Genomic DNA, 18,086 nt, shown 5'->3' on the forward strand with positions numbered 1-18,086 from the left:
TGGAAATCAGGACCAGCTTCCCCACCAGAGCGCAGTGGGGGGGAGGAGTCCCAGGCATCGGGACCAGTGTTTTCACCACCAGCGAGAGGAGATGAGTCAGGATTGGCCACGCCTCCATCGGAGAGCGGGGAAACGGTCAAGAGGAAAGTTACCGGCTGGGCGCACGCGCCAAGTTCAAATGTACAGGCGAGCGGCACAGCAGGTAGCCCGGATAGGGAGCCAGGTCCTAAAGCCCGCCGGAAGGAGGGGCAAGACTCAGGGGGGTCAGCGTCAGAGGAGTCCAGAAAGGAGGAAACCCCGGGGGCAGAAGGACCCAGAGGAGGAAAGAACAACGGAAGAGGTGGAGTAAGGCTAGAGTCTTAAACTGGGGTCTAGGAGGCGGAGACTCAGATGGAGCTTCGCCGGTCTAGGTTCTAAGACGTAGAGTAGCACGTTGCGGTTTGGAAATGGAAACTAATCTTCAATAAAGACTTTTATACGTTATTACTGACTAGCGTTGGTCCTCTGTGAGCTGGGACCTGGAGGCAACTCCGACAATACCCAATCACGGAACTGAAAGGGGTTTGATTAGAGCAATTATAATGTGCATCTTCAACTAGGCTCTGCCATATACACCAGCCTTCCCCAACCAGATGACCATCCAATATTTTGGACCACAACTCCCATCACATGTGCTGGCACTGGGTTGGGGAAGGGTGATTTAGACTGTGCGTAGCTAACTGTATGTTTGAGTAGCCACCCTCGTAAAAAACAGCAGCTCATAGCACATTAAAAAACCCTAGAATTCCAAGCAGGAGGTTGTAGCATAAACTTCTGGCTGACATTCTCTCTTTGTCCATGAAAGAGAGGAATCAAGCTGTGATCCACACCTGCCACCTGAAATGGTACAGTATAGCAACATATTATTATGAATTTGGGGGTGCAAGACAGCATAAAGTCGGGATCAAGCTAGTATCAGGATTTAATTACATTCTCCACTGATACAAGATTCTTTAAACTGGACACCTTGCTTGCATCCGTGTCAAAATATGGTGCACAATTTTTGCAGGAAAGTTAGCTTCCTGTGTTACATTCCTAAATCCTTCACAGACTCTTTAGTAACATTTTCTCCCATTCAGCCTGGGACATCTAAATTTGGAAAAGTGGAATAGATTTGGGAATCAGCAGACTGAGAATATGTTCTTGTGGATACCAGAGAGGAAATTCATTTCACATTAGAGTCTAGATTTGCTGAACAAGTTGGCATTGATGTCATACAAGTTACAAGACTAAAATGCTTTCATCACTGGTGTACAAACTTGGAATGCTTGAACTTGAGCCCCAGTTTAGTACTTTACTTCAATGTGATGAAAATTAGCTAGGGTAATGGTTCTTGCTACTATTGCTGTGTGTTAACAGCTGTAACTTATTCCCAGGGCCTCCTATCAGATTGATGGATGGTGAAAATAAGAAAGAGGGCCGCGTGGAGATCTTTATCCACGGCCAGTGGGGGACAATTTGTGATGATGGATGGTCCGATAAGGATGCAGCTGTGGTATGTCGACAACTTGGCTTCAAGTAAGAGAAATTATTTAATAGTCCTTAAATACATTATCTGGTTTCCATACATTATTGTCTATAGATTGTGCAAGTTCATAGAATTAAATCTTGGGCCCCTCCAGACTGGCGTTTATTGTGGTGTGGGTGTATTCGGCAACATGTTACTTACACAATGATAGTACATTGGTAGTGGATTTGTTCTGCTTTATTAGTAGTTTTGTGATGCTTCCCCAGTTCTAACACATTACTGCTGTTTGGAGGGGCTGAAGCACAAAAAAAGTGGATTAAAACAACAACTAAGAACATTTGTGGTACGAAAATTTGTGGGATTTCAGCAGCAAGCTGCAGGATTTGCACTGATTAGAAATGGAACTAGATTCAAATGGTATTGAAAGCAGGATCACATATGGCCACCCCAATTGCATCATGAGCACAAATCATTATGCAATGAAAAGTATATCTGGAGGGGACCATTGACCATTTAATGTCAAATGTTAAATATTTAATGTTAATGCTTAATGTTAAATATTAATCTTTCTTATCTATCTATCTAGCTATCTAGCTATCTAGCTAGCTAGCTAGCAAGCATGCCACCCTTAATCACAGTTAGTTGGATCACAATTAAGTCCCATTGAAATCAAATGCTAATATTACCCCCCCTTTATTTTAGTGGGAATAAAGCATGACTAATTTAGTATTGCTGCAATCCATGGTTTTTATTTAATTCTATAACACCATTATTAGTAAGTTGCACTCAGCTCTGGTGAGTTATCTGGGGTGGGGCTGTTTCTTTGAACAACAGACCTCACTTGAAATATGACATATTTCAACTTGCCTTTAAAACTCCATTCAGTTTCAAGACAGGACTTTACATTGTGTTATAAAATAAAGCAACCTTCCTGAAGAGGTTAAAATACTTTTCATGCTGGAGCTGCCAAGGAGCTTTTTCTCCAGCACAATATAAACAGATTTTCGAAACTTGCCAAGAGTATCAGTGTAACAAGCTTCATATGAAAGAAGAATAATGTAGTTTATACGTTGCTCATGTGCCGCCCGTTAGATTGATTCAATGCCTTCTGGTGCTTGATCACAAACTGTAGCAACATTTATGGGGCATTTCCAAACAGCAAAAGATGACAAGTTTAGTAGCATGCATGACAACACCAGAAGGCATTGCTGGTAATTTTGCCTGAAACCACAGGAAAAATGACCAGCAGATGTAGTACAATTTGCATTGTTATTTTCATCATGGCAAGCAGACCAAGTTTCCCCTCAGAGAATGAGCTGCAAGGAATATGCTTCCCTTTCCCTGCAAGGATGTATACTGTGTTCCAACTGGTAGCTGTCCAGGGACTTCAAAGATCAAGGGATCTATGTCTGTCACCAGCCAAGGTACTCTGGACCACTGGGATGCTGCCTCTCCTGCTTTCCTGCCCCATCCATTAGCTACTTCAATGCCTGCTTTCCTTTCACCTCCTGATTCCCTTTCTCTTGCTATTAAAATAATAAAAATCCTTTTGTATCATGGCAATAAATTGTGAGCCTGCAGGCAAGGACTGCCTTGTCTTTTAACATATATATACTGAGCTTCTAAAATCCTAAAAAGCATAACAACAAGTCCATCAACAAGTTGTTAAAATAGCAAGTGACACAGTTGTCTCTACCTTTATTTCTGATTTGGACATAGCTATAATGCAAGAGTATGGTCACAGGATGCATGACAGAAACTTTGAACAAGCTTGAAGTGTGATTTAGCAGGAAAATTACATTTTGCTGTTCAAGGTACAGCACTCCCCCTAAGTCCTGTGTGTCAGTCAAACTGCACATTATTTGGACATGTAGCCTGCAGCTGCATACGTGATTCTTCTTAGTCAAAAGTAAGTGTGGAGGCCCAGGTCTAGATCAGAAGCACGGTTGCATGTGGAGGGGAAGCTTCTACCTGCACCTGGTCCCCAGCCCAGCAGTTACGGATAGTAAAACACCTCCCATTCATGCCCATGGGGACTTCTTTACTATCAGTCACAGTTATGTGCAGAGGAAGGAGGATTAAACCTCCCCTCCCCATGGTAACTTTTGAGTAAGAAAAAAGTTGCATAAATAACTGCAGGCTACATACCGTGGGTGGTGCTGTGGGTTAAACCACAGAGGCTAGGACGATCAGAACGTTGACGGTTCGAATCCCCGCAACGGGGTGAGCTCCTGTTGCTCGGTCCCTGCTCCTGCCAACCTAGCAGTTCAAAAGCACGTCAAAGTGCAAGTGGATAAATAGGTACCACTCCGGCAGGAAGGTAAAAGGAGTTTCCATGCGCTGCTCTAGTTCGCCAGAAGCGGCTTAGTCATGCTGGCCACATGACCCAGAAGCTGTACGCGGGCTCCCTCGGCCAATAAAGCGAGATGAGCGCCACAACCCCAGAGTCGGCCACGACTGGACCTAATGGTCAGGGGTCCCTTTACCTTCACCTTTACCTTACATACTAGACAGCAGCCTGCAGACTAGATATTAAACCTCTGGGAGGATAATCACATAGCGGTTCTAATAAAAGAAAAAAAGTTGCATTAAAGCAAATGCCTTTCAAAATACCCCAAAAACATAATTCCAACCTGAAGTAGTGAACATATTTATGTCATTGCTTACATAATTATCTGGTTTGTTTTTTTGGCACAATCAGCTGGTTGGAGAGTCTTATCAACTATTCAGCAATTTCATGTCATTTGCCATGTATGCAGCTCATTTACCCTCATTTTTATCTCATACTAGAGTCCATAATGAAACCCTGAATTTCTCTTACATCATCCTAATGGTTAGTAAAGTTCAGAGAGTTTGTGTTGCAGGATATCCCTATTAGGTTTTGTGCCATTTTGATTTACATTGCTCGGGAAAGGAATTTGCCTTGTGTTATCTTGTCTTTCCCATAGGACCATATTAAATACCTGATGAAGACTTTTCCTCCCTTTGTTTACACATGCTAAGTTATCCTGTGGGAAGTAATATTTCTTGCAAGGGAAAAGAGAGGAGTTTCCTTCTATTTCCACGTATTTTTGCTGAATGTCCAGCTTAGCAAATATATTCCTTCCTTTCACAAAGCTCGTGTTCAGTGTGATCACCCCCAATTTCCAGCTGTTTCTAGTTCAGAAGAACTGGGCCAGATGCCTCCAGTCATCATCAACATATGATAAACAAAACAGGCAGGGTTTAAGTTTGATGCAATCAGTTGCTGTTAGCTGAATTTCTTAAATGTGGTAGAAAGTTTGAGTAACTGAGTGCTTAAATACTCAGGAAAATTGGGCAGCGGGGCCACAACAGAGATGCATTGCACTGTTGGTAGCAAATATTATATTTTAATACACAGAGCCAGAGAATTGCAGAAGAAGCAAAAGACTGGATATTCTTGTGCCTCAATACAAGCTTATATAGTTTCCCCCAGGAATGCCGCGCATGGGATTGTACATGTGCTTATATCTCATAGGTGGGATTCAGGGTTTCTATTCTGCTCACTTTTCATTCAGGGTGCCTGAGGATTTTGGACAGTGTCATTTGTTCTATTTTACAAATCTCTCTGGTGGTCAGCATTCAGTACCACTAGAGAATCAGTTGAGAAGCCTGACTGGTTTATGTGGAGGTTATAGGACAGGTTATATGACTTCCTAGTTATCCCACACTTTCTAGTGCATTTCCCCATTGCTTTCCTTAACACAAAGAGTGGGCTTGTTGCACCAATGTGTGCCCAGAGTCCTTTAAGCCACTTTAATTGAGCAAACTTACATGCTCCAGTATGCAATGGAATCCCTCCCACAAAAGAGTGCAAGTCTGGCTGGGACCTAAGCCAAACATCTGATGACAATCCTGTTTTCATGTGAACACTGAAACATTGGACTGGTGTATCTTCAAAACTGGCTTTCTTAAATTCAGTTGAGACAAATTGTGTATTGCCATGAAATGTTGAAAAGTCCTAAATGCTACTATTCATGCCACATTTTATTAAATACAATAATGGAAAAAAAGCTTGCCCAGCTTTGAGGAAATGTGCATATAATAACTTCATTCTCTTTTTAAATTCCACTATATATCACTTATGTGGTCTAGGAGCTTCAACATTTCCCAAGAAAAACAATCTAAAGCAAACAAATTCCTCACCTTACTTATGGCGGCTCAGATATAAATCACAGCTATGTATGGAAAACCTAGAGGGTCTTGAGGTTTCTTTAAATACCTTTGATTTACACTTGTGCCACTTAAACTGAAGAAATTAACTTATTTGGTAAAAATCCAGAGAACTTGTCAGCATGTATAAATACTTACAGTACATTTCATGAATGAACCACACAATCCTACTTGGAGAAGCCAGAAATTGAACCTGGGACCTTTCACATGCAAAATATGCACTACAGCTAAGCTACAGCCTTTCTCAAATGCACGGCTGCCATGAAAATTAGCAGCTCTGTGTCTTGTGACCCCCTTCCGCTCCATGGCTATTGCATCTAATCCAGGTTAGACAGGTGACTACTGTGGACAGAATCTCTTCTGCAATGGCACCAAGACTGTGTAGCTTCCTTTTTAGGCATATTTGCCTGCAGCCATTATTATCATAATGCTAAACCTGTCCTATTCATCTGAGTCACTGATACACTTAATATTGATTTTTGTATAGTTGCTGTGAGTCTTTTACATTTTATGCTTTTCTGATGTTTTATTTTTCTTCCCCTGCTGTTTTTATTTTTTCTGTTTCATATGTTCTCAAATTGTTAGATTTGTTTTATAGTTGGTATTTATATTGTTGCATCTTTTGTTCATAAGTTGGCTTGAGAATCAAAATGGTGGAAAGCTGAGGTATAAATATTTTAGTTAAATAGAATTTTCTTGTGTTCAGACGTCATGACACTCTGTGTCCCCACCAACCTCTGCTGCTGGCAGCCAATGACATGCTGCAGGCATGAACAATTGCTGAATGCCAAGACATGCATAAGTTCTACTAGACAATGCAAAGGTTGAGAGTGGTGATTAGACCATGTGGAGGAGCTTGACGCATGGCCGCCATGCATTCACATAATGAATCATTCCTCTTTGCTATCCAAGCCCAAAACCCTTTTGATCACGTAGAACTAACTGTGTGGCTCTGTATTGTGTTCTTTGGCATTAGATTTCTGGAAGAATACTGAAATTTGTAGATTGCATCAGTGGAATGGAACAGTAACGTTGGTTGCCTGCATAATTGCCAAAGTTTGGTAGACTTTCTAAATATTAAGATGATGATGTTCCATAAAAAAATAAATCCAAGTAACTGAACTGAAAAAGCTTATAGATTTGGCTATCTTCCTAAACCTCAGTTAATATTTTACACCTGTACATTAGTGAGCTTGCTGTAGTCGCAGATTAATATTTATAGTGGGGAAATGTAACATAAAATGTAGTAAGTACTTTTGATATCATAAAAATGTCAGCCAATGAAAACATGACCAAGACATAGCAGCAATGGAAAGAACATGCATGTATTAAATAAACAAGGTTATAAAGTAAACATTATAGCACGAAAAGCACTCCTTTGGTGCTTTAAATTACATCGCCCTCTTATATGTGATGGGGGAATACCTGTGTATAATTTGGGCATGTTGTTGTTGTTTAGTCGTTTAGTCGTGTCCGACTCTTCGTGACCCCATGGACCAGAGAACGCCAGGCACCTCTGTCCTCCACTGCCTCCCGCAGTTTGCTCAAACTCATGCTGGTAACCTCGAAAACACTATCCAACCATCTCGTCCTCTGTCGCCCCCTTCTCCTTGTGCCCTCCATCTTTCCCAACATCAGGGTCTTCTCCAGGGAGTCTTCTCTTCTCATGAGGTGGCCAAAGTACTGGAGCCTCAGCTTCACAATCTGTCCTTCCAGTGAGCACTCAGGGTTGATTTCCTTCAGTATGGAGAGGTTTGATCTTCTTGCAGTCCATGGGACTGTCCCTCAAGAGTCTCCTCCAGCACCATAATTCAAAAGCATCAATTCTTCGGCGATCAGCCTTCTTTATGGTCCAGCTCTCACTTCCATACATCACTACTGGGAAAACCATAGCTTTAACTATACGAACCTTTGTTGGCAAGGTGATGTCTCTACTTCTCAAGATGCTGTCTAGGCCTGTCATTGCCCTTCTCCCAAGAAGCAGGCGTCTTTTAATTTCGTGGCTGCTGTCACCATCTGCAGTGATCATTGAGCCCAAGAAAGTAAAATCTCTCACTACCTCCATTTCTTCCCCTTCTATTTGCCAGGAGGTGATGGGACCAGTGGCCATGATCTTTGTTTTTTTGATGTTGAGCTTCAGACCATATTTTGCGCTCTCCTCTTTCACCCTCATTAAAAGGTTCTTTAATTCCTCCTCACTTTCTGCCATCAAGGTTGTGTCATCTGCATATCTGAGGTTGTTGATATTTCTTCCGGCAATCTTAATTCCGGCTAGGGATTCATCCAGCCCAGCCTTTCGCATGATGAATTCTGCATATAAGTTAAATAAGCAGGGAGACAAAATACAGCCTTGTCGTACTCCTTTCCCAATTTTGAACCAATCAGTTGTTCCATATCCAGTTCTAACTGTAGCTTCTTGTCCCACATAGAGATTTCTCAGGAGACAGATGAGGTGATCTGGCACTCCCATTTCTTTAAGAACTTGCCATAGTTTGCCGTGGTCGACACAGTCAAAAGCTTTTGCATAGTCAATGAAGCAGAAGTAGATGTCTTTCTGGAACTCTCTAGCTTTCTCCATAATCCAGCGCATGTTTGCAATTTGGTCTCTGGTTCCTCTGCCTCTTCTAAATCCAGCTTGCACTTCTGGGAGTTCTCGGTCCACATACTGCTTGAGCCTTACTTGTAGAATTTGAAGCATAACCTTGCTAGCGTGTGAAATGAGTGCAATTGTGCGGTAGTTGGAGCATTCTTTGGCACTGCCCTTCTTTGGGATTGGGATGTAGACTGATCTTCTCCAATCCTCTGGCCACTGCTGAGTTTTCCAAACTTGCTGGCATATTGAGTGTAGCACCTTAACAGCATCATCTTTTAAAATTTTAAATAGTTCAGCTGGAATGCCATCACTTCCACTGGCCTTGTTATTTGCAGTGCTTTCTAAGGCCCATTTGACTTCACTTTCCAGGATGTCTGGCTCAAGGTCAGCAACCACACTACCTGGGGTATACGAGACATCCATTTCTTTCTGGTATAATTCCTCTGTGTATTCTTGCCACCTCTTCTTGATGTCTTCTGCTTCTGTTAGGTCCTTTCCACTTTTGTCCTTTATTGTGGAAATCTTTGTACGAAATGTTCCTTTCATATCTCCAATTTTCTTGAACAGATCTCTGGTTCTTCCCATTCTATTGCTTTCCTCTATTTCTTTGCATTGCTCGTTTAAGAAGGTCTTCTTGTCTCTCCTTGCTATTCTTTGGAAATCTGCATTCAATTTCCTGTATCTTTCACCATCTCCCTCGCATTTTGCTTGCCTTCTCTCCCCCGCTATTTGTAAGGCCTCATTGGACAGCCACTTTGCTTTCTTGCATTTCCTTTTCATTGGGATGGTTTTCGTTGCTGCCTCCTGTATAATGTTACGAGCCTCCATCCATAGTTCTTCAGGCATTCTGTCCACCAAATCTAAATCCTTAAACCTGTTCCTCACTTCCACTGTGTATTCATAAGGGATTTGACTTAGATTGTATCTTACCGGCCCAGTGGTTTTTCCTACTTTCTTCAGTTTAAGCTTGAATTTTGCTATAAGAAGCTGATGATCTGAGCCACAGTCAGCTCCAGGTCTTGTTTTTGCTGACTGTATAGAGCTTCTCCATCTTTGGCTGCAGAGAATATAATCAATCTGATTTCGATGCTGCCCATCTGGTGATGTCCATGTGTAGAGTCGTCTCTTGTGTTGTTGGAAAAGCGTGTTTGTGATGACCAGCTTGTTCTCTTGACAGAACTCTATTAGCCTTTGCCCTGCTTCGTTTTGATCTCCAAGGCCAAACTTGCCAGTTGTTCCTTTTATCTCTTGACTCCCTACTTTAGCATTCCAATCCCCTATAATGAGAAGAACATCCTTCTTTGGTGTCACTTCTATAAGGTCTTGTAAGTCTTCATAGAATTGGTCAATTTCAGTTTCTTCAGCACAAGTAGTTGGTGCATAAACTTGGATTACTGTGATGTTAAAAGGTCTGCCTTGGATTCGTATCGAGATCATTCTATGGGCATGTAGTGGATATTTATTTGGGCATGTAGTGGATATTTATTGATCATAATTTGGGCATGTAGTGGATATTTATTCTAATACCAAATGTTCTTTATATGTCCATTGAGAACTCTTTATTTTGAATGTAGTGTTGCTCTCTAAAACTATTACAATCTGCATGATGTTATACTTTAGCCACCAAACAGTATCTAACAGAGAGGAGCCTCTATCTAGATTAAAATCAGAGTGAAGCCTGCAATCCTGTATATATTTACTTGGTACTATGTCTCACTGAAGTCATAAAAGCATGAATAGGAGTTGTTCAGCTCAAACATGTCTGTCCATGGTTTGCTTTGAGATGCCTTATATGGTAGCCCAGCAAATACAGCTGGGGCTTATGAAGAAATCCATGTTACGTAGGAGTCTATCTTAAGATAACATTGTACAGGAAGCTCTAATAACAAGGCCTCTTGTTCTAGCATGAAATGCCCCCAGGTTTTCAGAGTTAAAGAAATCACTTTTCTTTATTAAGCAAGAGCTAATGTTGTTGAACATTGTTGTGTTTCTAGAGATGCTCCACAGGATGCTGTATTAGCAATTTGTAGTTTTCTGGATTTACTCAACGGCCATATATGATGGTCATTAGCATGAAAAATAAATATGGAAGGGCTCTGAGTCTTCTTGGTTTATGATATATACGCAATGATAAGTTGTATTTAGTGATAGATTAAGCAATGGCTGTTCAATATGAACTAATTTCCTTATGGTACCCAAGGAAATTGAGTTGTTAAATAGCCTTGGATGGATCTTGAAAAGAAGTGCTTAACTCTGGATTCCAGCAGTAGATGTAACTTTAAAAAGGTCTCCTGCACTTTGTCACTGTCTGGCAGACTTAGCTCATATATGGGGAAAAACAGCTGTCAGGGAGTTGAACATTCCTTGCAATATCTGCAATCTATATAATTGTTCATGGGTGAAGGGGGGGTGAGAGAGAACTTGGAACAAGAAGAGGCATGTAGTTTGTGGCTAACAAGTTAAACAAATAATCTTAGGTCCATTTTGTGAAGATGAACGGATAGCGCTGCTTAAGGTCATTATTCTTTGGGTTTCCTTGCTATACACGTGCAACTCATACAAATTCAAATTTCTAGGCTCTTTCATTCTTTGTTATGGACCAAGTGGGGTTTTCTGAAATTTTGTTTGCATTTGTTTTATTGGACTTTTGATTATCTATTTGTCCCTTTTCACAAATAAGTTTTAAAGTGACTTGCAACAAAAGTAACATTCAGAAATGTAATACATAGCAAACTGATCAATTAATACAATACATCTAACTAAAAGGGTTCATCCACAATAGTCAGTTGTATATCTTGCCCCATCCCAAAAAAGGAGGGACTGCTAAACTAGCCCCTGAAACCCCATTCTCCTTTGCTACCCAAACCTCTCCAAAGGCCTCAGCTTAGTAGTATTTTTACCTGTATTGTTGGTTTTAGTGTTGAACTGATCCAATGGACCAGGTGTGCCAACTCTAGGGGGACAAGGTATCTTCGCCCCACTCAATATTTGTTGGAAGGGGGCTGGGCCCCTCAGTGTTGAGGGGGCAGACGAAGTTGAGTGTGGAGCCAAGTGCAGCACACCTTCAGTGACTGGCTCCCCCTTAGTGCTCGGTCTCCTCCAGATATTGTGATGACATGACATGACCTCACACATTCGCAATGCACGTCCGGGCCCTGTCAATATTGGTGTCTCTGCAATTGATTGAACTGTATAAAAGAGTTGCCTCTAATGTTAGTTGCACTAGAGTATACCCATTTAAATTTATGGAGAACATGACTAACTTAGGTCTATTAATTTCACTGGGCCTACTCTTAGCAAAACTTAGTTGGATACAACCAATATGTTCATGTCCCAGGAACTGGTGAAAATTTCATCTTATAAAACTTTTTAATGGAGTGCACTGGATTTTTGTTTTTATAGAGGATATTTTAAGCATGCTTCAAACCATCAAGGCACAATCCTATTTAACCTTTATAAAAAAAAACTGCCAGAAGCTGTCTTCCAGAGTTTTGGGGGTAAAGTATGTTTACCAACCCAGCTCACTCTTGCCATTCCAGCAGAATCAGGAGAGGCTGTTTGTTTAAGGTGTTGGACTGATATGTGGAATCAGTAATGGGCTGGATGAAGGTCAGTAAACTTAATATGGATCCTGATAAGGAGATACTGCAGATTGGTGGCTCTGGGCAGCAGGCAAGCTACTTGCTCTGGAGGGGGTAGCACTCCCTCCCCAAAAAAGAGCAGGTGTGTAGTTGATTCCAACTTATGCAGGTGCAGAGGGAATGATTTTTACTCTGTAGCTCATACACTTCATAATTTTAAGAGTTGATATAAGCCCATGTATTAATTATGACTAAAGTAATACTTTGGATTATATTAACTTCATAAGGACTAAACAAAATGGCATCTGCCCTTGAAAGGAACTTTTTTTATAAGCAGTGCTGTCTGCGATTGTATATTTTTGGGGGATGCGAGGTAGCTTTCACCCATAAAAACTGCTTGCATGATTTGCCTAATAATTTGCAAAAGTCAGCAAGTCAGAACGGATGTCTCCCTTACCTACAGTAGGGTTGAATTTATCAGCCTCTTGAACACTAAAAAAAGGACATCTGCAATGCACATTTAGATGCTGAGATTGAGAACTCTCCATAGAGCTGTGTGTTTTATTCACTTAGATAATGTGGACATCCTAAGAGAACACTATGATTGCAGACTGGTTTCCTGTATAGTAAGTGCCTTATACTAAGGTTTATAGCCAATCTAGGATTGGCAGGGACAGCAAAAACATTTTATAGTATATTTCCCCAACTTCAAATTATGCTGCATGATTCCTGGCTGAGAAACTGTGAAACTGTAAGAATGAAATTATTTTAATCCTGGAGTATTCATTTCTTTCTGTTTATACAAGTTGGTTGGAAATGGATTTAATAATGTTGGCAGATGACACAAGTCTTTGTAAAAGACACATGATGAAACTTGCAGTGACCAATGAGTACACAATAAATTTGATTTATAATTGCTCTCTGGGAAAGCAGCATCTCACATGATATCACATTCTTCCCTTACAAACTGATAAATGTAGAATTGATATTATATGATACCCAACCATGGTTTAAGAAGCAATTGAACATGAAAATGTTAGATGTTGACCAAAGGAACAGCATAATGGGCTGGATCCAGACATGACTTTTGATCCAGACATCAAAAGTGGGGAGGTAACTTTTGTTGATTTTAGACTAGTGTGGGAATGGTGCAAAAGTTGACTTCTCACACTTTGCCACTGGATTCATGGACAGAAGGAGCTATCCAGTTTGCAGAAGCTGAAGTATAGCTACTCAGATGATAAAATATGTCTTCTTGTCAGATACCTGTGACCTAGCTCCTACAAACAACAGATGAAATGGGAAATCTGTTTTTCAACTGTAGCGTTGCAAACTGCAGATAGGGATTGGCATGTCTGAAAAGGAAAAAAAGTCCCTGCATATAGAAAACTGGATGTCAGAAAGAAGGGTTCTCAACCAACTTTCTTCCTGGCATGTTAGATTTCTACACTCAGGGGATGTTTCGTTTGGAGGAGCATTTAACCCTCTTGCAAGCTGAAGTAGTATGCCTCAAATTTAAGTTTATCATCTAATCGGCTGCTTGTGGAGACTGGTGTTGCTAATGTCAGTACAAAATTAAATGGGCTTTTGTTGGGGCCCTGTATACCGCTTATTAATTATTTGATGTGCAATATTAATGATTTATTTCAGAGTGCCTTATTTGTAGGCAAGGTTTGCAGCAAAATGTAGCATAAGGATTCTTCCCTGTCTGAATGAGTTTAGCTTCCTAGAAGAGTCACACTATAAAATACAGTATTTTTAACTCACACAGCTGCTGATTTTATGCAAAGATTAAACGGATTAAGGAAAATATATAGCTTGCAGATCCCAATATGTTGCAGTTGAACCAGTTTATGTTGGATAACATTATGATGTATGAATACTGCATAGTACTGTGCAAGGATATGTGATGCTTTATGAAATAGCCCTAAGATCTGTTGGGCTAACAAAAAAGAAGAAAAGTGCAAGATCACCAACTGCAATATTGTATTGACAATGAGCTGTTAATGCAGGTCGATATGTTGACCCATTTCATACATCATGATAAACTGTAGTTAATGCTTAGTGTAAATGCCCAAGAGGCTCTCGTCACAACACTTCTGTAGCCAGTAAGAGCAACATAGCATGATTCCTGACTTAAGTGTTATGGCCAAACAAGGGATCATGGTTTGTTGTGTTCAAACAACAATTAATAAGCGAAGAACAAACCTTGGTGTAACAAAATATGGTGTAATGCTAAGTGAGCAACTGTGGTTTGTTGGACCTGCTGGATAAGAGGAGAGGTGCAAAATGGGGGCCTCTTGTGCATTTATGGTAAACCATTACCATATTGGCCTGAATATAACTCTCAGCTTTTCCCCAAATTCTGACCATGAAAAGTGACTTTTATGATATTGCTGCTGAAACAGACATACGGTAAAATGGAATGGGTGTGAGTGCCTGCAGAATTTTAAGGAAGTGGCTTATATTCGGGTGCGGCTTATATTCAGGCCAATACGGCAATTATGGTTTACCATGCTGTGTGGACACTGCTACTGTCATGACCATAGCTGCTGTTTTTCTCAGTGTAGATAGATTTCAAGGAGTGAGTAGTTGGACTGGACATCCTGTTGTGGTGTGGTTTGATCTGAACTGTTGCTATTAATTTTCAAAACCATTGATATGTCTACTAATTACAGATATTTATATTTTCCTGTAGCAGGCAATATTAAAGATGGAAGATAATTTGTATTGAACCTCAATTGCTATTGTTGCTGTAGTGTCTTAATAAAAAAGCCACCTTTAAAATTTTCTGTTTCTAGAGGTTCTGCACGAGCAAGGACCATGGCATATTTTGGAGAAGGAAAGGGCCCCATCCATGTGGACAATGTGAAATGTACAGGAAATGAAAGATCTCTTGCTGACTGCATTAAACAGGATATTGGCAGACACAATTGTCGTCATAGTGAAGATGCGGGGGTGATCTGTGACTACCTTAGCAAGAAGGCACCTGCAAACAGTAATAAAGGTGAAGTGGGTATTATATTGATTTCTTCAGTGCTTGCTGGAAGGAGGAAAAAATATATTGATGTGGATTGTGTGTGGTTTTTTTAATAAAAAAAATACAGAAGTAGTGGGTCAGCCCTAGTAATGGCGTACGGAAAACAAGCCAACAATTGAAATAGTGCTCTGCTGTTTCCTGATGGGAGACTCTAATGTCTATGATTTCATTCCTGCATAGATTCTCTTTCTTCTGTGTGTGGTTTGAGGTTACTGCATCGTCGGCAGAAGCGGATCATTGGAGGGAAAAATTCTTTAAGGTAAATGGAGCAATTTTTTAGAAAATGATACTTTGGCAAAAAGCTATTAGCTTGGATTCAAAGAGCCATCATGTGAAAAGGCGAGGGCCTTAGCTCAGTCATCGGGCACACACCTTGCTTGCATGTCCCAGGCTCATTTATTGTCATTTCCAGGTGAGATACAGTGGCAATCTTGTTTGCAACAAAACATGTAGCTCAAGAAGAGCTGGTTTTATTGGTTTACAATAGGAGAAAAGACTGCCGCTTGCCGAATAATGTATAAATGTAATCTTAATTCAGAATGTCACTTAACAAGTCTCATCAGTTAATGTCGCTGAACTATTGAAAACAAAGCACAAGAGAAGGTGCTGTATCAAAGAGAACGCGCCAGTTGCTACTTCACATAGACCCTTATATTGCATGGAATATTAAGCTGAATTATTCTTGTTATCTTTCTAGAGGTGGATGGCCCTGGCAAGTTGCTCTGCGCTTGAAATCATCCCATGGTGATGGAAGATTATTGTGTGGTGCCACTCTCATCAGCAGCTGCTGGGTGCTTACGGCAGCACACTGTTTTAAGAGGTACCATTGCATGATTTGCAGGTGGCTATGTATTGGTCATTAGTATAGGAAGGAGACCAGTGCAAGGAAGACAAAGACCCCACTGACAGTTATCGTATTTTTCACTCTATAGGTTGAACTGGACCATAGGATGCACCGGACCATAGGAGGGGTAGAACAGGGGGGGAAAATTCTCCCCCTCTCTGCTCAGCGCCCCTTCAGTGAAGCGGCAGGTGAAACGGAGCCCCTTCCATTTCTCCTCCCGCTTCGCTGAAGGGGCGCTGCACAGCTCTCCCTCTCTGCTGAAGCCAGAAGAGTCTTGCTCTCCTGGCTTCAGCAAAAGGAACCCGAAGCCTTTGGAGTTCCCGCTGCGCTCCTGTGGAGGATGGCAGAGCTCAGCATCCTGCCTTCTAAACAGATCCTGTTCTCAACCTGATTTAGATTTTGAAATTCCCTAACAGTCAACAACATTGGGGTTAAAAAAAGAGTAATTGTTTTCTTGCTTCTAGTGCATATAAAGCTACCTTGTAGGTAACAAACGTGTCTACATTGGCCAGTAGAAATATCTAAAATGTATTTAACATAGCCTCCCTTCCACACCCACTCCCTGTCCAAATTCACAGAATCAGAAATAAAGTGGAAGTTCATGTAGTAGTTTAAAATAACTTAAGCATAGATCATAAAATATGTGTGAAGTGGATCTACTGTACAAGCATGATATGTAGTCTAGATTCCTTAAAAGCTTTGTTATAGTACAGCATCATTCAAGCTTGACTGAGATGAATAGAACTTCCTCTTAAAATGACGAAAAGTCACTAAATATGCTGAGTAAAGAGAGACAAATTTAACAGCAAGTTCCTCTAGCTGCATTGCTATTGGATGAGCCTGAAGAGATATTACAACAGTGCAGGGATTCTTACAGTTTCTACCCTCGGGACCCACTTGAGAAAGTTGAGATTGTGGTGTGAGGGCTGAGCCAGTTGCAAAATGTTGGCAGATGCAGGAAAAGTTTGGCATAATCAGCTAGCAAGCACTGACACCATTTTCTACCAATATCAAATTCACCTTTGGAAATTGTTAAGTTTCTTTCCCACAGCGTTTTTCTTTGTAGCGATGAGTTCCATAGCTCAGCTCTTGCAACTTCCTGTAGGGTAATTGTGTGTTTCTCAGTGATGGTTATTATCAGTCTGTCAGTGACTACTTAATACAGTACAAGCAGTTCTCAGAGGAGGCTGTGTGCATGCATACAGTGGTGCTTATGTTTACAATAGTCTAAAGAGGGCTGTAAAAATTGGCTAAGGGACTGGTAACTTCAGCCAAATTGTTATCCTCTTAGTATATAATCTCACCCGCTGAAGAAGTGATGTGGGGAGTGGAATTCGGCAGGGAACCTAATCCGTTCCTGTATCAGGAAGCTTTTTAAACTTTTTAATACATCTGCTCTGTGAATAATCTGCTGCATGGTAGAGCAAGTACACATAAAACGCTCTGCAGCCTTTACTTTTCGGCTTTCTTCCTAAACCAGTGTGAGTTCACCGCAAAAGAACAACTGTGCTATCTCTTATTTCCCAGCCTACACATGCGGTGCTGTTTCAGGACATTGCATTGACAGAAAGCACCTTTGCTAGGCTAGATACTGAAAAAGAACTACAACGGATTTCTAGCACTGAGGAGCTCATGCATGACCCATACTCTGGAGTTTCAAAATTCTGCAGCATTTAGGTCACAGAATATTATTTGCATATTCTCACACAAGAATACACACAAACGTCTCCTAATCTGTCCTAGTCATTTGTCACCCAAAATCTGCCAAATCATACAAAATATAATCTGTTCTATACAACGGCATAGCTAGCCGCTAGGGCAGATGCAAGCTGAATGATGCCTTTGTGGGCAGCGCGGAGCTTGCAATGCAGTCTGCTCGCTGCCTCTCCCTCAGCTGTTTCGGGCAGTGCGAAGAGACGCATGACTCGGACGCACTGCAGGCCCCGTGGTGCCACTCCCCATGGTGTGGCGCCAACTGTGCCTTGCCCCCCCCCCCCAGCTATGCCTCTGGTTCTATATATCTGTATCCGAAAGGCTGCCTCTATTTTACAGATTTTTCCAAACTGCAAATGGTAAATATACCTTTGCTTTATGGGAAACGATAGCCTAGTGGGGAATTTTTTATTGACTAGTGTGCAGGAAACAAAATCGGTTTACTTGTCCACATATAGGCAATTTCAATAAGAGCTTTTTGCTGCATCATTAAGTACTGAGGTTTAATTCAGCTCTTCATGTATTCATTACTGTGAACAACTATCCTTCATTCTTCAAAGAAGATCGAAGCAAAGCCACAAGCATTGTCAGAAGGGAGACAAGCCACCTCTTTG

At 41.1% G+C, this 18,086-nt stretch overlaps 1 protein-coding gene across 2 annotated transcripts in view; it reads left to right on the forward strand.

Annotated features, from left to right (window-relative positions):
• PRSS12 (serine protease 12) overlaps positions 1-18,086 on the forward strand; it is a 50,536-nt gene that overhangs the window by 28,141 nt on the left and 4,309 nt on the right. For both annotated transcript variants that reach the window (XM_083756466.1, XM_083756465.1), the window contains exons 8-11: positions 1,416-1,557; positions 14,677-14,882; positions 15,096-15,174; positions 15,613-15,735. In XM_083756466.1, coding sequence (XP_083612592.1) covers positions 1,416-1,557; positions 14,677-14,882; positions 15,096-15,174; positions 15,613-15,735 — 550 coding nt within the window. The remainder of the gene's footprint in view (positions 1-1,415; positions 1,558-14,676; positions 14,883-15,095; positions 15,175-15,612; positions 15,736-18,086) is intronic.

The sequence above is a fragment of the Podarcis gaigeae genome, assembly GCF_964106915.1.
Source record: "Podarcis gaigeae genome assembly, chromosome: 9".
In the NCBI taxonomy this organism is placed as follows: domain Eukaryota; kingdom Metazoa; phylum Chordata; class Lepidosauria; order Squamata; family Lacertidae; genus Podarcis; species Podarcis gaigeae.